Below are 27354 nucleotides of genomic sequence, written 5' to 3' on the forward strand. Positions count from 1 at the left end.
TTTTTGTTTGTTTAGGATTTGTAACAGCCTCTAAAAAAAAAAATCCTGAGACGATAAGAGATTTCCCCCTGTCTCACTCACCCATCTGGAAGATCATTGTCAAACAGCCGACTGCAGTCCACCACAGGGCCTCCTGTGCCTATCCGGTCCCTGGACTGCAGGCTCACTGCAGCAACACATGGCAGACAGATGCACACACTAGGATTACTAGACAGCAGATTACACTACAGGCACAGATATTTTATCGAAACACAAAACTGAGCTATATATGTTTATGAGTCACAGGAATAAGGTTACATTTTATCAGTGGTATAGTGCAGAGTCTTTTTCAAGGAAGCAGCATTTTCTTCTACATCTCCATATTTTCCTTCTGTGGGGAGAGTCTGACATTATGGTATTATGAAATCTAATCTTAGCTTTTACGCAAAGACTGATAAATGGGACATTTAACACACACTCAAGACTTATTATATAGACTTATATAGTCATAATAACATGAAGGAATATCCTCAAGGGTATTTTTCACCTATGTAGCTATGCATCAACATGCAAGAAACAAAACAGAACATGGGGGGGTCATTATAAGCTCCACGATTACCACAGGAACCATCAAAGCAAAAGACAAAGGATGACTAGACATTTTTTGTGGAAAATACCTTAATCACCTTTCTTCTAACCTTTGTTGCATTTCGCTTTGCTGCCCATGAATGGTATATATATCTTGTGAAATACACTCCAGTAGCAATTATGATTTTTATGCAACTTCCATCTGATTTATAATTAAAAGTGACTATTTTTCCATAATCTTTTTGTGCTACCAAAAGCTACCTTGTTTATGTGTCTGTGTGTACTCACCCACGATCTGGCCTCTGACTGTGTCGCTGTCGTTGGGACTCAGCTTGTTCAAGTCTAGTCTCTGGTCTGTTTACAAGTGGACAGAAAGAAGAAGTGGAGAAGAGAGTGCAGAAGCAAAGGCAGGGAAAAGAGAGAAAGAGAGAGAGAACACAATTAGGCAAAGAGGAAATGATGATAAAGATGAAAGAGAAGTGGGGAGAAAACGAAAGAGAAAACAGGATTCATTAAGTTTCTGAGAGATGTATGTAAATTAGCATGTGCTAGGATGGATTTTTTCCTCGACGGACGAGTCCCTTTGCTGTGTATCATTTACATCACTCAGAGTCAATTCCTCTCTTCCTCATTATCCGTCTCTCATTCTTCTGTCTGCAGACCACAGCTTGGCTTTGCCCTGGAACAGATGGTCTGGTCTGTGGAACAGCCACGGGCTGTAAAAATCTCACTGAGCATCGGTACAGAGCAGGCTTCAGTTCAAATGCAGAGGTCAAACATTTGACAAATTTCAGTACAAAGCCTGCACTATTCCGCTCAGTCTTAGCATGGACATGAACTTCTGCCAAAGTCTGGAAACTCTTTGTCTGAACTTCTTAAAGTCTGCGGAATTTGAGAGTGAGGGAGAAAGAGAGAGATCAGGCGGAAAGAAAGAAAGAAAGACAGAAAGAAAGAAAGGAAAAAAAAGAAAGACCAAAAAAAAAAAGTCCAAGTTGCCTGCAGACATGAGAAATGCCACTATCTGCTCTCTGTTGTCTGGGTGTCATGCAGATCAGCTCAGGATGTCTGTCTAGACTAAACAGGGACCAAAACAGGCAATGGTCAAACCGTTACAAGGCTGGCCAGAGGTCAGCAGCCACAGAGAAAACAGAAAGTGCACACACAGGCAGTAAAAATGCAGGCAGAAAAGTGCACTCGCACTTTGAGATGCATAAAAGTATATACATTTAAATATGTTTGCAGTCTATACACAAAGACAAGAAATACAGATGCTCTGCAATTATACATAAACATTACAGTCAACCCAAGACACTCTGCAATTACACACAAATGTTGTAGTCAACCCAGTGTCCTCTCTAAGGCCTGCGGAGGGGACAAAAACTGCAACTGCTGGTAAATGCACACAAAAAACAAAAGAATGACAAATACACAGAGGGGGAGAGACCACAACAGAGAGAACACAACAAATCTACGCTTACACTTAAATAGCTGCACAATTATGCATGTCTGCGTGAAATGACCGGGTGTCTAGATCGGCAGACAGAGATAGGGGGAGGTTACTCACAATGGCATTTTGTGTTTACGTACGTGTGTGCACATGTTGCCAGTCTATGGCAGAGACTGAAGTCGAAACTAAGAGGTGAGGAGGAGGCCAGGAGAGAAAGGAAATGCAGAGGCAAACCACTCACAGCTGTGGCACAAGGTTCAGGTTTCCTGTGTCGCTCCAGGAAAACAACAGTGTCAGGGGCTTCTAGGAAAAGCGGTGGGATTCTTTCCCGTTTCAGCCTACGAGGGCCGCAGGCCCAGTGAGCAGGTACCGGCTCGCCAAGCAGGAAAATCACTCCTGACCGCTTTGTAGAAGCAACAACTGTCTGGCACTGCTTTTACTAGGAGCCATTTACTAAAGCCTCTATCTCATTTATCCAGTTAGCTTCTGACATGAGACATTTTTACTGTAACTGCAGTGTGATGTTGATTGGCTCTTCCTGTTCTGGCAGGGGCAGAGTGTTGACCCCTCTGACACCCTGGTCTGGCCTCTGTCAGCCCCAGTGAGGCAGACAGGACATTAAAAAGGAGCTACTCTATGTTCCGTCACTTAGAACTGACAGAAGCACTGTGTTATTAACCTCTGCTTCTTATCACACTACAGGTATAAGACTGCCTTGACGGATACGGCTTCATTTTACCGTTAGTGCTGCAGCAGTGAGATCACGCTGTACCAACGGCTGACATATCAGGGATAATTGCGATTAGCAATTGAAAAGTTATTCTGCTCCCCAGTAGAGAGTAATAACCCGAGTAAATGAAAAAGAGACATAAATAGCTCACAAAAGCAAAACACACAAGTCACGAATAGTTTGGCAACAAGAGCTACAGATGTGCTGCAATTCAATAACGTCAGGATGAGCCGATCTAGGAATTAAAAAAAAAATCACTGCTTTACAGCTGCCTGCATCCTGCACTGTGATATAAAACAATATCTTTAAAACAGTAAAACAGCACCAACAAAACTGTGTCTGTTTTTATTTTTTATAAAATTTAATTATATATACAGTATATTGATATTGATCGCTAACCCTAATTCTTCTCTGAAGACCTCCACTGTGCTAAAAGTATTTAAAAAGGCACCCTGTTGAGTGTTTGACCACCAGTAGCTCTATGGAGTAATATTTTATGAGTGGGTTCTTGTTTTATTTGATTGATGCAAGCACAAGAGGACGCATATAGAAATGCGTGTGGCGTGATTCTCATCCTGCTGCAGGGTTCACTCTAGTCTGGCGCACGACTGTATGCTAGCAGACATTTATGTAAACATGGATGTAAACAATTTGTAAACAAAAAAATACACACAATGCTTTTAGGTGCAAGAGACTGAATGTAAATGTATGTAAATATTTATAATATTAGCTGTTAGTATTTATTTCTGTACCAGCCCATAGAAACTCTGCTAATCAACAGACATTTGCCTTGTTTCATGTGAAGCTTTCTGAAGGTACACACACAGTAATGCTGTAACCATCCACATCTTTCACATTTTCATAACCAGTATCTAAATCTCCCAGACTTTCCCCAAACACAGACATTTGAACTTTTTAAGAAATGAAAAAGGACAGATCTCTGATGACGCAAGCTTTGACCCATTTGTTAACATTTTTTTCTATTCTAACAGACCAGAAAGCGTCGCATTAGAGATCTGTAAAACATAATTACAAAAAAATGGACATTTGACTGTATATACACAGCACGGTACATTTGAGTAACACTTACAGCCTGTGTCTTTAAGGCGGTTGATAGCGTTGGATAGAAGGCGTACACAGCCCAGGAATCCAGCCCCTTGCTTCTTGTGAATCTTCTTGTGATTCCACACGCTGATAGTGATGGAGTCTGATTTTCCAATGTATCTGAGGGGAAACAATGACAAGAGACATGATAAATAGCCAGAGATGAGAGGATCTCTCATAGACGCCATGAGCATCACTGATGTGACCAGTCAGTTTTAATGTACAGTATCTGTTCTGCAGTTTCGGTTTCTGCGATACTCTCCGCTGTGAAAGGTAATTGCTCATTAGACTAAAGCCGTTAGACCTTACTAGAGGAGTACAGGTCATGTGAACATGTTACACATAATGTGTTGACTAGAGTCTCACTCAGGATGTCCCCAGTAACGCAGGCACTCACACATCCGCCACAGCGGCTACCACTATGGCTCCCCGTCAAGGACACATTACAAGACACAGTCAGGACATGGAGGCGGAAGAGGAAGGTGGGGAGGTAAAAAGGGATTTTCCAGCCAGTAAATCTGACCCTGAGCGTCTGAGTATGAGACAGAACACTCTTAGCAGACTGTGATCCTGTGAATCATTTATAAACTATACTTTATACTCACAGCAACCCTCCACACAAATCAGGGGGAGAGAGGACACAAAATTTTAATTGTTTCCATGTAACTGTCAAAGCGAGTTTGAAGTGAACCTTTGAATTGTTGCAAAAAAGGAAAGAAAAGAAAGAGAATGTGAATTAGGTGAGTTTACATCAGCTGGTTTGGAGCGAATAAAGCTGCATAGTGTCATCAAAAGGTGGACAGGCTACGTTAAACATGGCCGTAATAAGCAGAGGAGAAGAAGTAGACGTCGCAAACTGGAAATAAAACAGCCAGACGCCAGAAACAGCTTCTTCTTCTTCTGCTTCTCAAGTTCATACACTTCCATTAAGTGTATGAACTTGTTTTCAAAAGAGGCAGAAACCACGCTAAGTGAGTGTAAAAACTTTTTTGAATAACCAAAGTTTTCCTTCAAAATTTACATTAAAATACATTGATGCCCCTTTTGGTCTGAACAGAATTCACAGACATAACATTTTAAGCAAAATGAATGCAACAAATTTTCCCTAATAAATGAAAAAAAAAACTAAAATGACTCACTTGATTAAACCAGCTTAATTGAAAATGTAATTAGATGTAAACAGTCATCAATCATGCTGTCAAATATAGAGGGCTGTAATATTAGTTATTTAAATTCAGGGTTGTTGGGCTCCAACTAAATTAAGCTGTGGCAGTTAGTTTATGAGAAGATCTAAAACTATAATATAAACATATGAGACAGTGAATGTACATCTGCTGTAAAATTGCACTGTATTTACATGAAGCCTCTATTCTTAATTGAGGAAACTGTGAAAAAGTTTCATGAAGTGATGACTGCACTAATGTGGGGGAAATGATCATCATATAGTAAGAGGTAGCATTCAATCAATAATTACAGAACACAACACCACAAGATGAAGAGTCTACAGCCATGCCATGCATGAGGCTGGCCTAAAGCAGAGCAGTGCTTTGACCAATACAATGCTAACATGCTAATGCTTAACAATTGCTAATTAGCACTAAACACAAAGTACAGGTGAGGCTGATGGGAATGTCATTAGCATTGCAAATATCAAAGAAATGGACATATTAAAATTTTGAATTGACAGTGGAGCTAGATAGAAAGTTAATGGACCGTTTCCTTGTGTACTACGCCCGTAAAGATCTTGATCAGGTAATTATATTGTATAGAGACAACCAAACACATGTTGGAAATGAGAGACAGCTACATAAAACAGACAGATTATTTCCTGACTGCCTGTATCCGTCTCCTCCAGTACATTCACGCTGCTGTCTTCTCTGCTTCTCCTCGTTTGTCAGGCGAGGCCAGGGTATGATAAAATCTCACCATGTGAACCTGTTGTGGCACATCTGCTCGGGTGGGCTCCGTCCTTCAGTCAAAAACTAATCATCTGTACCATTCGCAGAACTGCATCCCACTGTAATTATCATGCTGCTTACCAAAAGGGATATGAAACAATGGGGCTGTGAGTAAGACGTCTGGACATTTTGAGTCCATGCCAAATGCCTGTCTGGGGTGCGATGTGAGAGAGCTGCTATGTCAGACAGACGTGACGGGAGGGAAGTATTATAACGAAACCCTAGTCATCTGGATCACCCTCCATGTAATAAAATTCATTAGTCTGGCTAAGATTTTTAATAGCAGTCATAGGCAATAACACACACACACACAGACATACTGCATAAGAGACAATGGGAAAATTGTAATAAAAGGAAAACACAGATTTAAAGAGGCAGATGTGCTTTCTAAATACATCCTTTTATTTGGCAGACTGTATTCAAATAAGAAGCATCTTGAGCACTGTTTCTTTTAGTAGCTTTTTCTGCACCAACTTACTGCCAAGAACATACGGTCAAAGTAAAAGAAAACCCAAACAGCAACAAACATAACAAAAGGGTAGGCCAACTACCAACATTCACAGTTTGGGACTGGAACCTGCTGTTACTCTTGAATTGATTGGCATGTGTTTTAATATGAGGACCTACTCTTGTTAAAACAAAACACTGTGAAACAGTGATTCTCAACCAGGGATATGTGTACTACCACAGACGCTCCTGCACAAGGCAGTAGGTCTGTGGAAGGACTGTGGAGAAGCTAAACTAGTAAACTACAAAAAAAAAAAAAAAACATCCACATATTGAGACACCTGTAAGACCTGAACACTGCATGAAAATTAATTAGGAAGGGAACAGAGAAGTCTAAACAGTTAGCTCAAAGTATGGTATAAATGGTTTGAGTCAGTCCAATGGTATGAGACACTCACTTTAACAATATCCACTTTTATATAATTAACAGAGTCAATTAACATTCAGTTTAAAATGTAATTAAATGAACAAACAAACTGGTATTGTCGGTGAAGGGGTACTTGAGCTCATCTGACGGGACTGTGGGGGTACATCAGACCAAAAATGGCTGGGAACCACTGCTCTAGAAAGATTAAAGCAAACTGTAATCACCCAGATAAAAAGGCTTAGTGCTCACATTCATCACATAACGCTGCTTTTTGAAATGAGCAAAGCAGTTTAAAATAAATTATAAGTACATCTGGCTATTTGTTAATACTGTGAAACCTGACACACAGTGAAAATAAAATATAAATAAATATCAGGGGAATCTATTAGAGCCATTAATGGTGATGCTGTTTAGCTGGGTGCTTACATAGTTCAGATAGAGGGAGGAAAATAGATGGATGAGTGGGCATAAACAATCTGAGCATGGACTGGGCACTTAACATTACAGATATATTTTTTAGTAATACTATATCTGAAGGACTTCTAAGTAACCAAATGACACTGGGTTCGCTCTGGCACAGACTCTGCCAATTCTTAAAAAAAAAAAAACGTCATGACACTCACTATATGTTTCCTTAATTTCAACTTAGTCCTGTAGTTCTTAGTCATTGTCTGTTTTTACACACTCGGTGAAGGCAGTATGAGCAAGAGTGGCAGGCAGCCACACTGACTGTGTCTGCTATCCCTGGTATCTTGGCCACATCCTGCAGCAAAACTGAAGGGTCACAGTTCACAGGCCAGTTTGCTGGCTGTGGCTGACCAATGAAACCAAGGCTGTAGACACACACGCACACACAGACACACACAGGCACACTTACACAGGATTTCTACACCCTCACATGAGCACATAACAAATGGAAAAAAGAGTCCCTGCCAACAGCTTTAATGCACTAGGCTGTATTCGGAACACCAGGTGTTGAAGGCCCTATTTTAATAAGTGTGAGCCAGCCAGACAGATTTCTAGGCTGCTCTCAGTCAATTAAAACCTGTCTCCTCCACCACACCGACTGAGAGTCCTTCTGCAGGCCATGAGGATAAACACTGACAGACAGTAAAATAGGTACAGTGATGTTAAACTTATCACTGGCACAGAAACACAAGTCATTTTCACATGAACTCGGCTACGTCTGTAGGCTCCTGGGACAAATTTGTGCAGAGAAGCTCTGCTGAGCCACGGGTCTGCGTTCTCCACTCCGTCTATTTATCTCCAAGGTGTGCGTATGAGCGCGTGACTTTTTCCCTCTTGTCAAATGTGACATGAGCAGCTAATTTAACAGCCATGTAGAGAGAGGGTCCTGTATCCCCAGCAACCAAACAAACGGAGACATGTGCTTCCTCTTGCTGTTGGCTACGCATGACGGTTTGGATAAACACCGGGTGAATACTGGAAACTTTCACTCTCACATTTTCACTCACGCGCTCTGTCTCTATTTTTTCCAGGTTACTTTCACAGGACAAACCATCTTTGGGAAAAGGCAATCAGGGTACAACAAGACATGCACGTGTTTCTGTCAATGGAAGAAAATACTATTGGAGACGCCCCTCCTTTTCTGTGCTTTAAATACTATTCCAAGAGACATTTTTAGACTGTTTGCTGGCACTGAAGGGCTGTGTCATTACAGAGTATCTAGATAAGTGAGAGGCCAGATGCAACGGCTGTTTACATCTGTTAATGTTCAGGTCCCGTTAATGGCACAGCCTGACACGTCTCAGCGTGCTCACTTATCGAGGTTAAATAAAGAAAGACATAAAAATTGTGAGGCATTGTAACAGCGTGGGCACTGCCTCGAACTGGGAGGTATTCAAATAAACCAAGAAGGAATCTGATTTTTTTTCCCCCTCTCTAAAAACAGATGCAAGAAATGACTGTGTGTGAAGTGCCATAAAAATGCTCTGGGACTCACAGGTCATAGTGTTGATTCCACTTGGGGTCAAGTGTGTTCCTCACAGTGTCTGTAGAGTGGCATTGCCCTGAGCCGTCCACAACCACCTTGGCAAAGGGATCTGGGAGGCCTGCAGAGAGAGAGAGGACAGAAGAGAACAACACCACACTCAGCCTCAGCCACACTGACCAAGAATAAAGAACAGATAAACAGTTTAACAAGACACAAATGACAACATTAAACGGCGGTGTTCGCTTGCTACACGGCAGATGGAGATAAATACAACAGACACAGATGCTGTGTTGTCTACAACGCCTGTTTCTGCTTTGGGGACCAGTCCAGATTACTCATTATTTACTTCCAGAAACTTCTCATCTTTTGATGCCAGATGAGGTCCTTTGGCAATCAGGCAATTCCAAGTTTGATGAGTAGTTATTTTAGTCATTTATCAGGAAAAACAGAAAACCACTGCTGCTTGCAGCATATGTGCTGGGTGTGCTGTGAAAAGATCTCTTTTTACATTATGAGAAACAGAGTACAGAAACACTTTGGCCTCTGAAGGTTTGTAAAGGACATTTGTTTCTATATTTTTTTTTTTTTCGACCTTTTATACACTACATGATTAATTATTCCACAAAGTAATTAAGTAATTAATTAAAAAGAGATTAACTGATAATGCAAACGATCCTAGCTGATGAAATCAGTAGATGTATTCGAAGCATGCACAAGAACAGACAAATGCATCAACACGTGCAGTGACCAAAAAAAAAAACAAAACAGAGAGGCACATATAGATTTAGTTCACAAATAAAGACACAGACATTTTTGTCTATGGTTTCAGGGCTGCTCTCCACCAGCTCCCTAACTGAATGTTTGCTCAGCTCCTGAGCGTTGGAATGGCTGGAATGGGCACCACAGAAACCACCTGAGTGAGCGGAGGACCTTTACATGCTCATTCACCATGACAGCCTGACCCAAACACACCATAACACTCAAAACACCTACACATGACTTATTAAGTCCTCAGTCCTCAAAATGAACTGGCTATTTTACGCTGAGTGGTTGTGAAAGGTTGTCCGGTATGTTCACAGTATTTCGGTGCTGTTATTGTAGACCCAATATATCATGATTCACACTTGAGTCTGCATTTTTGCGTTTAAAGTTATGGGGCACTATGTAGACAACACTCCCCTACTACCAAGAACATATGAAGCAAACTATCCACATCAGCTGAAATGGCTGTTTAAGGAGATCCTGGTGTATTGCTGAAAGCTAAGAACACACTGATCCACATTTCTCATCTCAAGAGGACTTGACAGCACATGCATCATATATCCACTAAACCAAAAGGGACAACAGGGTGTGAAAAACAAGACATGGGTTTATCATAAACAACTGTAACTGGCAGATACTTACGGAAGAAGTCCTTCTTCACCAGGTTCTTGGCGCAGAGGACTGGAAGAGAGAAAGAATGAAGAGTTAATTCAACATAAAGACTACATTCACAAACAGTAAATCAGAGTTATGTGTTTAACAATCCTGCTGACGAGCAGCACGGTCATCTGAGACCGCTCATTTACTCACTTTTAAGTTTTTTTTTATGTTCAGTTTTCACTTCAGAAGCATATGTTAGAAAAGTGGCAGGAATGTGCATGGGTGGGCAGCAGGAAATGATTTGTCTAGTTCAGGATTCAAGAAGGAAAACACTGCACAGAACAACTGCATTACAGCTCTGAGTCACACACAGACCAACTTTGGTATAGACTACACAAACCGTCTCTTATCTACAATTAGACTGCATTTTTATAGCGCAGAGTGCCAACAATGCATGTCAAGCGACCATGTCAAAAACAGAAGAGGAAGCAAATCCTCGGCTGTACGTTTAAAATAAAAGCTTCCGAGCAGCTAATGGTTATATCAGTTGTGCGATTAGAAGACGTCACTCTGTATTCATCATTATAACATTCATCCTTTTAGGTGGAGGAGGTGTCTCTCTGTCCTCCTTCACAAACCAGCCTGCCTGCAGCACAGAGGCTGATCCTGTTGATCTCCTCCCAGAGCCATGGAGGCGGTTGCTGAGGTGATGAGGCAGAGCCACTTACACCCTCCTCCTGTGTATGTGTGGATGGATGAGGAAGCCTAGTAACCACCTGGGTGTCTGGAGTTAAAAGTTACAGCCAGTGAGTCAAGCACATGGAAATACAGTTTTGGCTTAGCTTTTTTTTTTTCCTGTAATAAAGTTTACTGAGGAACAGACACTAATTGACCAGGATACTGATGTGGTTGATTCATTGGGTCAAACAGGGATGAAACAATAATCAATGTAGAACACATGAACAACATAGTTTGATAAAAACCCACAACAGTGAAAGAGTAGTTTATGTTTCATTGCAGTCACTGATCCACAATGTTGTCCATGACACACAGGCCTTGTTTTGTTCATATAAAATCAGACTGGTCTAAAGATGGAAGCTGTAGTGTGAAAGGCGTCATACGGCCATATGAGCCCATTTCACGGGCTAGACCTGCTTAACGTCTAGACCAACTCCAGGGCTGGATCTACAGGTGAATTTGTAAATTAATCAATTAACTGACAGACAGGAAAATAACTGGAAACTATTTTGATAATTATTTAAGTAACTGTCCAAATATTCTTCTGGTTCCAGCTTCTGCTGCTTTTCTTGACCTGTGTGAGAGTAAACTGAATGTCTTTGGATATGACTTACTGATCAAATCTAATGGAAGATTAAAATAATAATTAGTCGCAGCCCTGACTGGTTGTATGTGCCTTTTCTCTGGCCTGGCTTGCCCCCTCCCCACATGTGCAGGTGAGAGTGCTCAGACTTAACTTTGCTAACACAAATAGACAAAGGCACACCCACAGTGGCAGACTGCAGCTTAAGCCATTCAATATGCAGCCGTCGCCTATTCATCTACCCCACCACTCCATGCCGCACATACCCAGACACACAACCACACCATGTCAAACATCACCCTGAATCACTCTGGGCCTGAGCTGAAACAGTTTCTGCCCACCAGGAAACGGAGGGAGGAGAACAGACCCTCTAGGAGAAGTGTCGACAAAATTAAACACACAAATCACTAGTTTCACACACCAACATCTGCATATGCACGGTGTTTACAGCTGCACGAGACACACACACACACACAGGGTTAAGGGTTTAATGACAAGAACCCCATTAAGAGAAAGAGAGAGGAGTGAAAACAGACGACTAAAAGTGGATGCATACCCTCCAGGGGGGAGGGGGGGCGCAGAACATGCTCGACAGATGAGGAAGAATTTCTTTCCGCAAACATCCCTGAGAATGTGTTACGTTCCAGTGAAACCCACCTCATTTCTAAAACATCTGGTATGCATCGCTTTTGGTTGCGCTTTTCTTGAACACACAGGCTAGCATGAGCGTATACACACACACACACACACACACACACACACACACACACACACACACACACACACAGGCCCTCGAGACACCTTGCTCTCTGTTAACAGGTACAGAGGAATAAACGTATATGTGTGTGTGAGTTAGCACACTTTGTGGCTTTCAGGGAGGTGGAAAAGGTGGAGTAAGGTGAGGTATACCACAGACAACGTGTATAATTTGTAAAAGAGCATGACACTGATTTGATGATATTTCCAGAGGGGGGGAAAAAACACACATCAAGCACTCTGTTCCCCAAGTCTAGAAGTTACGATGCAATTAATCCATGTGAGGTAAAGAGAAAGAACAGTGAACAACTGGGAAATACTACTGTCTCAAGCACGGCAGTGAGGCAGTGGCAACAAAACCTGCATTCACAGTCCAGACAGAACAATGAAAGGACCAAATGAGACCAACTGCAGGGTAAGGCACGACATGACATAGACCGCGCAACAGCCAGCTCAGCTTTAACCAAGCTAAGACTCGGAAAAACTGCAGACCCCCCCCCCCCCCACGAGCAGTCCCTCAGCGTGCCACACAGCAGGAAGGCAACACTACAATTAAACCTATATAGGCTCCATATGAAAACATACAAGGGGCCAAATTACAGTTGAACACAGGGAATGTACAGAAAACCTCTGGAATGGTGGACACAGGGAGACAATGGCAGCAGGGAAGTCAATGAAGAGTCTGAGGCTGCCGAGAGTGCGAGGACAGTAATCATCAGAATACAGCCGTCATCACGCACTGAAGAAACAGTACATTATAAAATGTAATAATGGTTGGCTAATGACATAAGAGCCAAAAGAAAATTTTCTTTGGTATTTCAACCCTGGAGCATGTTTCCTCTGATGAGTCAGGTTTACATCCAAATTTACCAAAATCAGAAAAAGGAAATGCATAAAGTACAGTAGGAGCGATCAATAAATGATCACTGAATCATTAAATTTGAATGAATTTGCGTAGTTAGCGCAGCAGTTAATGTTGAGTACATTCGAACTTTAAGTCAACTTCACAGTCAGCTGACGCAACAGGCTTCTTTCACTGTTTAAATTTTTGTTTTACTTAATATCCCTGTAAATAGTATAAATCCAGTGTGACCGAGCCAAATAACACGACGTTTCATGTCTGTTCTGATCCTTTCCCTCATAAGCTTTCACTTATAGGAGAAAATGTGAAACTACCCAGTCCTCACATCTGAAAAGCGGGGAAAAAAGGATCAAAAACTGAACTGAGCAGTCTACTTCCTTTAGTTAAGCTAAGGGCTTCGCTGAGAGTATCAGCAAAGTCTCTCTGTCTTTCTAAGGTAAAGTGATTGATGCTGCGAGTGTTGAGGACTCAAAGCCTTCTTAGATCTCTGACATGAAGGGTGGGCTGGGTTTGTGGGACCCTTGGTTTGAGCTGCCATGTCACCCTCTGTGGCCGGATCTGTTTCATTTATGTTTGATGGAGCTTCTCTGAGGATTTCTGCTTCCTTCTCCCTGACAATCCTCTCCACTCCGCGTGTGCATAAATCTGAATTTCTAACCCACCTCTTGATGGCAAGAGTCTCTCCAGCAATGTTGTTTTAATTTCAACTGTGATGCACCTAATTTATTCTGGAAAGAAATAAAATAAATAAACACAGAAGAGCAGCGAGGGGGTTCTGAAAGTAGGGCAAAGCAGACAAAAGGAGACAGAAGTGTGGGGAGGGAGACAATGAGCGAAGAAGCTCATGTTTTGATCCAGTGATTAAAGAATTTCATACAGTGCAATTTATGTAATTATTTTAAGCTGATGGGTGTTATACTCTACTGATTCAGTGGAGATAAGTTACAGTAACATACAAAAAGGCCATTGCATTAAAAAGTTTCATATAATAAACAATAAATAGAATGCTGTTGCCTCTTTATCAAGCAGCTCACAGAAATCCCCCACCACCCCAAATTGATGCTGTTATGGGAAATGGAGTCCTGATGACAGAAGCCTTTAGCCAAGAAAAGGAAGTGGGCGAGCTTGCACCTACAGGGCAGCATCGTAAATCTGTTGTTTTATTGGTCACCCTGGACTGGCTTTCTCATGCTCACACACACAGACAAATGTAATTATGTGTTCCCTCTCTTTCTCCTCGTACATAAAGATGGAAAAGAGACACAAACGTCAGCAAACACGTACAGAGTCAACCCCACAATGTGATTCACACATACATAAGGTCCTGAGATTTAAAAAATAATGGGAAAAGTAGAAACATTAAAAGCTCCTTTCAGATGAATCACATCATTATTGTTCCATGTCTGCTTTGTACAGAACGCTGTTTTTTTTTTTTTTTTTTTTAAAGCAGAGGCAACATTCAGCAAAACCAAATGATGGAGTGGGTTGGCAGCGTTAATATGAGGTGAGGGGTTAGACAGGACAAATTCAGAGCTTGAATCAAAAATTCTGATTTAACCTTTTCATTAGAATTGTCTGAGAGAGACATTAACCTCATTATTCCTTGAAGGTGTGTTGATGGGTGAATATTATATCATCCCCAAAATAAAACCTCTCTCCCTGCCTGTAAACATATCTGGAAACCCTGCTTCAGAAAGACCATCACAGGGGTGCAGCAACATATTATGGGACAATATTTCATGAGAGAAAACGGCGACAATATGCATCATAAACTCAGATATGAACTCCTATATCAACTAAGTCTTATGGAGTTTGGCAGTTATGTTCCTGTCCTTAGTGGGAAATGTTAAAGCTGTTTCTCTGAACATGTTGGTTGGGTGTTGGCCCGGCAAACTAAGGTGTTTGGAAAAGATACTCCACCCAAGTTCTCGCATTTGTCAAGAATAAAGCTTCATTTACATATTGAATAATTTCCCACTTAGTTTCTTGATCAATTGACAAATCATTTTGTTTATAAAATGCCAGACAATATTGGAAAATGCCCTTAATAATTTGCCTAAGATCTTCTAACTCCCTATTTTATGTGACAATCAGTCCAAAAACCAAAGATATCTGAATTTCTATTATATAAGATGGAGAAACGCAGCAAATCTTTTCTTATAAGAAGCTAAAACCAGAGAGATAAAGTGAGTGAAGCTATTAATCGACTATCAGATTAGTTGCCTGTTAATTGTCAGCCAACTAACTAATTGGTTAACTGACGCAGCTCTAATCTAAAAAGTTTTTTGTTTTGTTTTTTTTTTTTAGATTTGCTTGACATTTTTTATTTTTAAATCTGACAAAAAAAAATGTAAAAACTGCTGAACAGTATTAAACATTAAAGAAACATGAAGAAATAAATAAGGGGTCTTGTACTGGCAGTTGTGTCATGAGTGTTTTAAACAGCAATGTCTGTATCACACACAGGACTAAACCATGAAACGCCTCATTACACTCAACACTTTCTAACTTTCTCCTTCTCCTTGTCACAAAAACGCACAAGAGACTCACTCCGGAAAAGCATCACATAACCCTGTGCATCTCGGCCCATCTAAAATCCTCTGTTGTCATGGCAACGACGAGTATCGAGGCAAAGCTGAGAGAAGGGTTTCTCTGTGTCGCCTGTGTTTCTCATTCCGGTCGCACTGCCTCACACAGCCAGGGACTGCAGCGCTGACTGATGGGGCTGAGGGAGGGGAGGGTGGGTTGGTGGGTGGTTGGTGGGGAGTGTGGGGGCAGAGACACCCCCGCAGAGAGACAGACAGGATAAGCACCACAGAGATCCACAGCAAGAGACGGGTACAGACATTTGAAATGACAATCAGAGAAAAGTGTATTAGAGGCTTTTTCCACTGCAGCAAATCACTTCCACTGGAATGGCCTCTTGATAGAGATGACAAGTCAGCATACAGTTTTTCACTGCCAGCTGGTACTGTAGGAGGCCATCCATACAACGCAACATCAGTCAAACACACCGCCGCCTGAATTTGTGACTGTGAGTAATAGCTTTAACAGCACCATTCTGCTGCTCGGGCTGCCAACGACAGCTTCAACGAAGTCCACCACTGGCTCATCCACGCAACACTTTTGAGCGGGAACAGGGATCGCACACGATCCCCTCCATCTGATAAATGACCAAAACCTTTTAGGCTGAAAGCCCACTTCACTTTTACTGAGTATTGTTATTTTAAACAGACCAAAGTAGACGAGTGAGGAATTTGAGGATGTGATTGCAGGCAGAAAGGCTCGTCCACGCAAAAGGCTAAAACACATCAAAGCATAGTTTAAAAAAATGCAGCATCATCTAACAACCACCTACAGCCTCACACATTACCACTGGAAGGAACACGTACTTGGCAAATGTGTCAGTGACTAAGTGGAAATATAACCTGGTGTTTCACATAAGGAGCAGGGGTGTCGTGTGTGTGTGTGCTCTCGGTAGCTGCTCGGCTGACTGCAGCTTATTAGTCACATAATGGCTTTCCACATTACAGCCCAAACAGGGCTGCTTCCCCCTGAGGACAGCGGAGAAGGCTAAGTAAACACCACATACAACTGATTACGAGTTCGGATTTGCTTAGCTCCTTCCTCTGCCAGCCCGTCTCTTAATAAAAATCAATTCCTCTGAGTGGCGACAGCAGCTCTGTGCATGCAGAGACTGAGACCTTGGGGTGAAGTTAAAGTTCCACCTGTGGGGAGAGGATGGGCCGAGTTTCTCACAGGCTGGGACACAAAGAGCCCCACTGTGCAGGCGAATCAATGAAGTTCGCCAGACTCAAGCCAAACACCTGGGGAGGGGTAGGTCACGTGACGTCTAAGTGTGGGGGGGGGGGAGGGGGCGTCACCATGGTAGCAATCGCTGGTCGGGAGACAAGATGGAACTGGGAGTCTACTTTTGTCTGTTCTCAGCCGACATATACAGACATTTAAACAGTCACACACTAACACAGAGAAGCATGGGAAAAGAGAAGAGCACTGTGGGGAAAAGAGGGTTCACACTGCCTCTAGTCTGTTGCTCTGCGGTTAACCATCACACTGGAGTCTATGAGGTGGAGGAAATGGGGGTGTGGGAACAGAGACAACCGCCTGGTCATATTGCACCATTCCCATCCCTGTCCTAAGTCAAAACTGTGACGAAAGCCAGCCTAATAAGAGGAAGAGGGAGAGGAGGCATTTCAAAATATCAGCCGTTCTCTCGGTTGCATGGAATCAGAACCGTGTGAGAACCTAAACAAATCTCTTCGGGCCCACTACCTCAGGTTGACCCCATTCTGAACCTCCCTTCCTGTCCACCTGGTTCCTCCAGTCCCGTGCACTGACCCAACCCCGCCAGACAGTCTGACACATCTTCAGGGAACAGTACTCCCCCACCTCCTCCCACAACTCTTCCAGCCCCCAGCCTTTTCTCCGCCTGTCTGCCTGTTTGTCTGTCTGCCCTGTTTTGACTCCAGGCCCAGGACCGTGCACTCTCATGCGCAGCATTGTTCTTCTATAAACAAAAGGCTTCCTTTTCCCCTCTCCACTCCTCCCTAACCTCTGTGGGACTTAAAACCTAAAGGGAGAGACAAAAACAGAGATGAAGAAGGCTGAGTTATGACTGACAAGTGCTGATGGTTGAGCGACTGAACCTGTTCTTTAGCTGTCTCCTGCTAATCTCTACGCTAATCAATCTCCCCTGACAGTATGTTGAGTAATGTTTTAAGTCTTGAACACTGCCTCTGTACGCCCCTGTCAATGAGGGCTGATATTAGCTGGGTGCTGGAGCTTCCATGCATGGCAACCTCACAGACATGGAGCCATTCAGTCTTAACACAGGAAGGAAATAAGGCGCAGTTCATTGGGAATAAGTCCAAGTTCATTTTGAACTGAGCCGACTCACCGACTGACCAATAGGCCTTTTTGAGCAAAAAGTTCCAGGAACTATGGAACCTGACGAGCTAAGATCATGGACTATAAATTACTAGGTTATTTCCAGGAAATATCCTCGTGATTTACAGATAAATATCAGCTTATTGTCAGGAAATTAGGAGGAAAGTTTCTAGAAAATTTGGGACCCGGTGAAATAAAGTGTCACAACTTCATCTCTGCTTCCTTTGGTCAAAACGTAGGCTTGTTTCCTGAGTTCCTCAAAAGATTTTTGAGTGAGCGACTGCCATTGTCAGGATCCCACACTCTTACTAACAGGACAACAAATTTAATTAGGGTTAATTAGACAAAAAGTTCCAACTGATTTCATATATACTTGCATATTTCGATGCATATAAGGTGAAACATAAGCAAGTTTAACTGCTGCGAAAACCTTTTTATCGCTCAAAAAGCTGATACCAGACAGACAACCTCTAAAAAAAAAAAAAAAGCCCTGCTTTATGGGGCAGTCCAGTGCCACAGAGTCAACCACACCAGCCATTCACTGAGTGCATTCTGCGCTGCCCTGCTCATGACAAAAGTGGGTTACTTTTTAAAGACCTGGCTACACCACTTAACTTCAGCCCTTAACTGGAGTCAGGCAGAACAGAGTGAGGAAGCGGGGTAGAATTTCAGGAACTCAGTCCAACTCTTCACGGGGTGCAGCCTAACTGTGGAAATGTGGTTAAGGCAAATTGACTTGTAGGCACTGGGAAATATCTCAGCTTTGGCAGATTTTGAAATCAGAGCAAATCCACTTATGTAATATGCAAATCTGATAAGACTTCTTCTGGTCACATATTAGAGATATTAAGAGCCACTGGTAGCAGAGTGATCATGGAACTACTAAGTGCCAGGAAAATCTTCTAATGCCTCTAAACAGACCTGCAATTTCCAAGATTCAGAAAATTAGAAAGGAAAAAGAGTAACAAAATCTCCCTGTGCATCATTTAATACTGAGAGGAAAACAGAAAGGAACACTTCACAAAAAAAGAGGGGAAAAAGACCTTGATCCCCTCCTCCTGAGTTTCAAAATATTACATAGACATTCAAAGACATGCTCCATCTCCATTTCACACGTGCCCTGAGTGAGGAGGGGAAAGAACAATCCTGTCAGCAACTGAATTGAGGAGCGGAGAGGAAACCAGCAGTGAAACGTATTAAGAAACTCATAGTGCCTGTGACGTGCATTAAACACCACAAAGCAAACACAGAAAATTTAGATTCCCAGGACTCCTGTTACACACTTGAGGAAAAGGACGTCTGGGGACATCTGTTGCACCAAATCACTGTGACCAGACACACAGAAAAAAAACCTGAGGAATTAGAGGAAAGAAAAGACAGAAGACATAATATATCAGCCACAGCTTCTCTTCATAAAAGGATAAAAGGCCATGACTAAGAGAGGCCATATATCATTATATATCACACTCAGCACCTGCTGGAAAAGTGATGAGCGATCTCGTGAAAACACATTGAGACACTCAGAGGAAGCGGAGACCTGTTCTGCCAGGTGGTATTATATATGGAAATGATGCAGCATTAGAGCCCAGTGATTATTAGACACTGTTAATGTTTGGGCAAACAGCCAAGATAAATAAACGGCCAGGAAGTTAAGTTTTGTTTGAGTTTTATTTTAGGTCCTGGGATGCGTGACACAGGCATCTGTAACCACTGGAGTTTTCTAACAGTTAAGATGTAACGCTGCTGCTAGGTGAAGGAAAGTGCCCTAAAACAGATGCAAACAGAACTGCAACAATTAGTCGATTGATCAATGAGTCATTTGATTGGCTTGCTAATTAAAATAATCATTAGCTGCAAACATAACAGACTTTCAAGCCTTGAAAACCACATGAAACAACTGAAATGCTGACACGACCACAGCAAAAACTGTGGGGGGAAACACTGATGTTGAACAACGATTGCTTTCCAACTAAACTCGTCTTTAAACCAGAACTAAAGATGTAGATTAAAGATGCACAGTTGTAACAACTCCACCAACTGAGGCAAGGTCTTATCTTCTCCTGCAAAAACCTGTTTGACTACATAGGGAAACTCACCACACACAACCACACACGTGAGAGGAAAGAGACTGGCAACATTCTTAGTGTGAGAACATTTCATCCATCTCACGTCACCTTTTCCCTCCGTGATACAGTCCACTGTAATTGCATAATAGAGGAGTCCACCCCGACTATTTTCAGCTTCAAATAGTGGGAAACCATGCCACAATGGCAATTTTTAGTGGCATTCCTGTTACCCTTGCATAGTACATCACTCTCTCTTTCCACTCTGTGTGATACAACGTGCCTGACAGAGAGTCATCCAGGCGAGTAAAGTCTTCCACAGTACCATCACCGCTGCCGCTAAGTGAGAAGTCAAAACAGTGAGCAGAGCACAGCTCGGGCTTCTGCAAGCTTGCACCGCTGTTGGCTGGGACCCGAGCTGTTGTGAGTGGCTGCACGGCTCTCCTAGCTTCTTGGCTCTTTTTCCCCCCTCTGATGTAATGGAGGAGAGTAGAGGAGAGGCCCGGGCCGAGCTGCAGTGGAGAGAGTGGATGGTACCAACCTGTTTAACAGAAGCTGAGGACCACCACATTGCTGTGTTGATTGCCAGAAATGCTGCTTTGCTTCCCCACTTTGCCCCCCCTGCTCCCCCGCTCCCCCAAATCCTGAGGAATTTTAGTTTCTAAGAATGATTTCTCAACTTCATCTGGGGGCGGTGTTACATCATTACCACTCAACCATATTTTTTCCCCCTTTCCTACCATCAATGAATGTGTTGGACATGGAGGCCCCACAGCACCTTTTAAGAATAGGGGCAGCAATCATGTCGTAATCATAGATGAAAGCGCTGCGCAGCCGTCTACTAATGTCCTCCCTCATTACTTGGTGACGTAAGGTGTTAATTATCAGTAATTATCAACATGATCCAGCCCTGATGTCTCACTGAGATACAGTGGTGGTCCTCTTGATCAAAAGCTGTGAGCAAACGCCGCTGTGTACAGGTGCGTGCCGTAAACAGCTTTTTACTATGTGCTGCAAGTCATGTTTAAATTAAATGACACGTGTTGACCGGCCATGTGTTATCATGTCAGAGCCAAATTCAACCACGCTGCGATGAAATCGCCCCTCAAAATGAAGCCATATTTTAAGGTTATTGCTTAACAGCTTGGTTTACCTGTGAAATGTGACAAATTATGGGCCTTAAAGATGAGCTATGAGTTTCAAATGGATTTAAAAAAAAGAAAATGTGTTGGTGTGTGGTGAACGCTACATGTGACTATCACAAGCCTGAGCTTAGTTTCTTCATTTATCCAAACAATAATTTCATTCAGTCATGGGAAACCAAGGTGGAAGTAATTTCTGGGTATAAAAAGTTAGCCTTAAGCTCTGGATGTGAATTAGTACGTCAAATGCTTTGCCTGTAATAATAATAATAATGTTTGTTACAGTAAATATTACAGGCTACATTCCCACTGAACATTCCCAACATGAGTGACTATGGTTTCAGTAACAGTTTCAGTAACATCTGTCTGAAAGCTGAATCATCAGGCATTTGGCACTCCCAGTTTGGGATTTGAAGGTTAGTTTCATAATGAATTTCCTGTGAAACAAACCGCAACTCTTATCAGACAGTTACACATCAGGGGCAATCTGAAGAGTCATCAAGAGCAGACAATGAATACTTTGAACCTCTGGGCCTCTGTACATTTTTAGAATTCCTCTAAATTTAAGGAAGGGGTGTAAGGGAGCAAAAGCCCACATTTGCTTCTCCATGCATATGCAGTCAGACTATTTTTTTTTAACTGCACAGGAATTCTGTGGTGTATTTGTTCAACTTCAGCCAGAGATGCCATTTGAAATGTGATCTAGTGTGAATATAAACATCTCTCCTCTGATCCTGTCTCCTCAGAGGACTGAAGGGGCTCAAACGTCAGGCCGAGGCACGGACAGACGCCTCCAGTCAGCTGTTGGCGTCTTGCGGCGTCTTGGCCCCCTAACCAGCCCTCCACCCCACCCCACCGTCCCCTAGTCAGTAACACTGGAGACTTGAGAGACACCCATCTGCTTGAGGTTAGTCAGAGTTAATCATATCAACCCGTGTCCATCCAGGTTTAAAGCAGTGCCGGCACGTCGAAGAATTAATCTCAGGTTACCCTCCTTCATCAGACAGCTGGGCAGGAACGCTCTGGCCACCCTGCCTCCACCACTCTTACCAGGGAAAGTGAAAGCACCCTTGCATGAGTGGTTATTTGAGTGAGCTAAAAAGACTTTGCACAAACTTGCTGAGCGAGTGTGTGCACCGCTGAGAGATGATAATAATCACAGACATCCCTACAAACAAATGAAGGTGGAAACAAGCTTAATGCCACAGCTTAAATCGTGGATCAAAAGTGGAATGTGACAGACGAGGCCCTCCCTCGCACCCTGCTCCACAACCACAAGGCCTTCACCTTCCAGAGAGGAGAGGAACGGCACACCATTGTGGACTAGGCACGGTTTTGATGGTGGACCAACACAATTGTTTCTTTTAACAGCACAAAAGCCACACACGCTGTGAGACAAGTAATGAATGCGAGACGGTGAGGCTTTTCTAGGGCAACAGATGTATTGCATTTATCACCATTTCAGTATGGATTTCTACAATAAACACACTGCAAAGGGCTGCTCCACTTCCATTAATATCAGGAACTAGAAGGTCTCACATTGAGGAGATGCCTACAGAGCAAGGCCTTTCTCTGCCTTTGAAAAGTCGCCCGAAGCTGCAGCAATAAGCTTGGATCAGAGAAGCCTAGAATCATAAGGCCGGTATCTCGTGCTTGCCCTTTGTCATGCTTTGTAAAAGCTGCAATAAAATCAATTTCTCCCATGTAATTTTCAAACTATATAAACATCAAAACAGAAGCAATAACAAGAAAAACAAAACCACAAAAAAACACAAAAACAAAAATACATGCATACTGTGTTCATAACAGCCTTATGAATGACAAAAGCAGTTAATAAAATAATCGATCGATTACTGAAAATATCTGATGCAGAGTATAGTCCAGAAACCTAGGGGTATCTCAAGTCAAATAAGGTTCCACACTGACATTGGGTATGCATGCCGTCGCCTCTGATTTAAAAAAAAAAAAAAAAAAAACAACCTTCAAGTGGAGTTTCTAACTTCAAAGGAAGAACTAGTCTGGGAAATAGGCAAGAAATAGAGGGTCTGGGGCAGTGGAGGGGACAGCATGGAGAGCAGCCAGCCAGGCAGGAATGATAGGAGAAGAGCCTGCGGACAAGAATCAGTTTAGTCCTCGCTGGAGCTCCCCTCCCTCACACTCACTGCTAATCCAATTCTGACCCATTAACCACCACAGCCAGGTTAACAGAGCAGGCCTTTGAAGAAGGTCTTTCCCAAACCACCCAGGAGGATTAGCACTTCTCCAAGGCCAAACAGACACTCTCACTCTCTGCACTGTCTCCCTCTGACGGGGCTACGGGAGGCACACGACTAGTTTAAGCTTGCTGTGTGTCTATAGATCCTGAACAGAGATGGAACAAAAAAACTAACTGATTCATGACTCATCTTGGCTGAACAGACCACACTCATTTAAATTCTTTATGAACTGTACTTAACCGTGGCTTCCTGCATACAGACTACATAAATCAAAGCAATGGGAACAGAAAGAGGACACTTCCACGTCTAAGAGCATCCTCTCTACCAGGACGATGGAAAGCCACAGATTGAGAGAAGCACGTCTGAGTGTTGGATACCACGTAGGCTTGAGAACAGCGCTACAGATGTTCTGGGGGACCACAGCTAACTGTAAACATCAGTTCCCAGCTGGATTCCCTCTCAGTGGACAAATGCACAATGTACTGCAACACATGTAATATGAGAGATGATAATATAAAAGTAAGTATATACGGGGGGGAATCATCAGTCGCCATGAAGTGGTGCACCTGCAGCCCTGTTAGATGAGATTAAGTATTCCTTCATCAACACCACCAGTCACGTTCTTAATATGTTTATCTAAATGGATTTAAAACAGATTTTAAAAATGTTATTTAACACTATTAACTATATAAAAGTGGATATTACTGTGACAACTTCTTATACAGTTGAACCGTCAATGTTTAGGTTGGTTTGGTCAAGTTTATGTTCACATTACTACCCTGGAGTGGCAGAAGCCAGATGTTTCAACCACACACTCATTATTTTTAGCTAACAATTTCAACCATTTATCCTTTTTTTTCGTGATCAAGATAATAGTTTATTGTCAAAGTCTGAAAATTGTCTTGCATCACAGCAGCTCCATTTGCAACATCACAACAGACACAGACAAAGAAAAGACACAAGTTCACATTATAATTAAAAAAGACATAATCAGGTCTCTTCAATGGACATTTGATCTGAGCTTAAATGCCATATTTAATATTAGAATTGACTGCTGCATGAAGGAGTGATTAGGTCTAATCTTATTATATTGTTGAATGCTATATGTCTGCTTTGATGGTAACAATTTGTGTTCGTTGTTCAGGACACGGTTGGGGTCAGAGACAACGTTGTTGGCCAGCCTATGGCAGACTGATTCATAGAGTTTGGCCAAGCAGTCTTTGAGCTGATTCTTACTTGGGGAAACAGTTTTGACTTTGAAGTAGTGGACAAACACATATACCACATGGTATTATAATACTGCAGAACACTCGTGACCAGAGAAGTGAAAAACAAAACAAGAATTTTGTCTACTTTGCCCCAAAAGACCTAAGGCTGTGCTTTTGCAGACAAATTCAATGCGGTCTTTCCAGATGATCTGCCATGACACCCAAGTATTTATATGATAAACCCTGCCTGATTTTTCTCAGTGTGGATCTCAATAGGAACTTTATGAGAGTCAGATGATGCACCGTACACAATCTGTCAGAGATATGCCAGCAACTGTATCATCAGAATACTTCAGAATTTAATGATTTCATTTATCTGTACGGCGATTGTCGGTATAAAAAGCTGAAACTAAAGCTGAAGTCACGCAGCCCCAACATTGGTCATGATGGCAGGTGTAAGGGTTTTGTTCATACCAACAGACCAAATAGGGTCTCAGTTCCCACTGGACTGTTCTAAACACAAAAACATCTGCTTGTATAGTGCTGAAAGCCGGCGAAAAGTCTAGAGAAACAGCTCTTGCATAGGTATTGGGTTTGTCTAAATGTTTAGAAACGATAGGAAACAGAGTGGCAACAGCATTTTGATACTGGAGCAAAATTCTTTCTTGAGATTATGTGTTATATGTGAAGTTTTCCATAACCAAGGGACAGTGTGGGCGTGTATCTCTACAGACACCTGAAAGACTGGCTGCCAGACGGGAGCCAACTCGGTTGCAAAGTTCTTTAAAAGGAAAGAGTTGCATTGACCCAGCCCAGCAGCGTTCTTGGTATTTGTACACTGAAATGTTTTTCTGACACTGCTGTCAATTCTGCCTGGAGTAGCTATTAAACTTCAAACTACTTCAGACAGAATTGTCATCTCTGTTGAAGAAGAGGAGAGAAAAAAAAGCTAACAATTTCAACCATTTATCCATTTCTTCCACATTTTCAACCCTTTATCACTTTAGCTAAGCTAAACTTTTGAAGTATTTATCAATATTTTAGCAACTTAATTGAAATTCTTATTCATTATTTTCAGCAACCTACTTCAACAAATAAATGTTACTTTTAGCTAACTGTTCAGAACTAGTTTACAGGCTCTCTCAATCACAATACATAATGACTCTATGTGGACATAGTTTCTTTATTTTTTGTTTTAAATCAAACTGTCTTTCTATTCAACCCCTGGCCACTGCAGAAATAACACCCTGGGCTACAACTGGTCCTGGTTGGGAATCACTGATGAGGGACAGTCAAGTGTTAACAGAGAACATGGTTGGTAACATTCTCTGTTCCTTCAGGCTCCAAATGAAACAGGGTGTGTGGATACATGAAAATATTATCTGTTGTTAATGTAACAAGGCAGCCATTCTGAAGTGTTGATACTCTCCTCAGCAGGAAGAGCCAGTCTCCCAAAACCACACATGCCGCCCACTAATCAAACCCATGGCACGCTGTTATAATACAGTGACAGGATAGAGCTGCAAGCCACCCAGCGATATAAGCAACACACAAGACGCCTAACGTCCTGCTGAGTAATACGACTGCAATTCTTCACTTTATTGTTACAGGGGAACCTCAAAAGGGGAATTCTGGACTGTTCTGCTCCCCACCTGTCAGGGGTGACGTTTGGACAAGTGTTTGGGTCTGGGGAGCACTTCCTCTCTAAGAAGCTGCCCACTCTCTCTCCCCCTGCTACATCTGGTCTCCTCCGGGCCATTGCTGGCGGCGGCTGAGGGTAGAGCAACCGCAGAAGGCTTTGTCCTCATTGAAGAGCAGCTGAACCAACAGGAAAGCCAACCTCAGCCAGTCAATTAATTGATGGAACAATTTAAAATTATGGGAGGCTCTCAGCAGGGGGAAGGAAAATATCTACAAATGATATGCAATAATTGCTCGTTACGTTCCCTTTTTTATGTTCCTCCCAACCCAACTTTTTTTTTCTGGTCTTTAGCCGCCATTATTTTGTTTTCTTTTGCGTCTTGTTAAAGCAAAATGTGGAAATGTTTGTTCAAAATGCATGTCCATGATGGGCCAGTAGACTCAACAGTTCACCACATGCAGCTAATCACTGTGTATTTACAATGTATCCTGTCTGAACACCCAGATGAACCCAAATCACTTCCATACAGCCACTCTGTAAAATAGCTCTGACTGAGACCACATGAATGCACCAAGCGCCGGCTCAGACCACATTAAAACTCTCTTGATCATCAGGTCCTGTGCCTCCACAGCCCCATCTGTGCCCAGCTGTGGGGGTTTCTTCTTCAATTATCCGACATCCAAAGACCCCCATCTGTAGACTACAGTCGGACCAAGCTGCATTGAAAAAGCGAGGACTTGCACTAAAAAGGAGAGACCGTAGCCTTTCACTCAAAGCCACACAGTGGGCCAGTGTGAAAACCCCCGGGCCTTTGTTGCATCTTTAAAATAAGTCTGTTTTATTCTCGGGCAGCATCTGTGTCCATTCAACTGTCAGCCGTCTTACAAGGGACAAGAGCAGGGAAATTTTGCAACTGTTTCATTAAAAATAATAGCACTCTCTCTACTCATAGAGTTCCCGATCATTTGCAGTTAAATGAAAAGAGACAAAACTACCTACAGAGAGAGCATCAGACATACAGAGGATCAGAACGCGCGGAGGAAGCTCGGTTAGTAAGGGTGGGAGTGAAATATGCTTTGGACTCGGTCTGAGGGGGAAGAAGCTTACAGTCGGAAAGAACAGGAGTGACTCAGAGAGGAAGAGGTGGGAATGCGAATGGAGAATTCTAGGGAATCCCACTGAGATAGCGCTCTTCGCTGGTCTGCACCACGCCAAAGAATTCAGATGAGCAAACCATATG

General features: G+C 42.5%; 1 protein-coding gene across 1 annotated transcript in view; it reads right to left on the minus strand.

Moving 5' to 3' along the window:
- smurf2 (SMAD specific E3 ubiquitin protein ligase 2) overlaps positions 1-27354 on the minus strand; it is a 46729-nt gene that overhangs the window by 16045 nt on the left and 3330 nt on the right. The window contains exons 2-6 of the mRNA XM_041062583.1: positions 10039-10077; positions 8644-8752; positions 3835-3968; positions 856-921; positions 82-166 (exon numbers count right to left, since the gene is read on the minus strand). Coding sequence (XP_040918517.1) covers positions 82-166; positions 856-921; positions 3835-3968; positions 8644-8752; positions 10039-10077 — 433 coding nt within the window. The remainder of the gene's footprint in view (positions 1-81; positions 167-855; positions 922-3834; positions 3969-8643; positions 8753-10038; positions 10078-27354) is intronic.

This window comes from Toxotes jaculatrix, chromosome 18 (genome assembly GCF_017976425.1).
Source record: "Toxotes jaculatrix isolate fToxJac2 chromosome 18, fToxJac2.pri, whole genome shotgun sequence".
Taxonomy (NCBI): Eukaryota; Metazoa; Chordata; class Actinopteri; family Toxotidae; genus Toxotes; species Toxotes jaculatrix.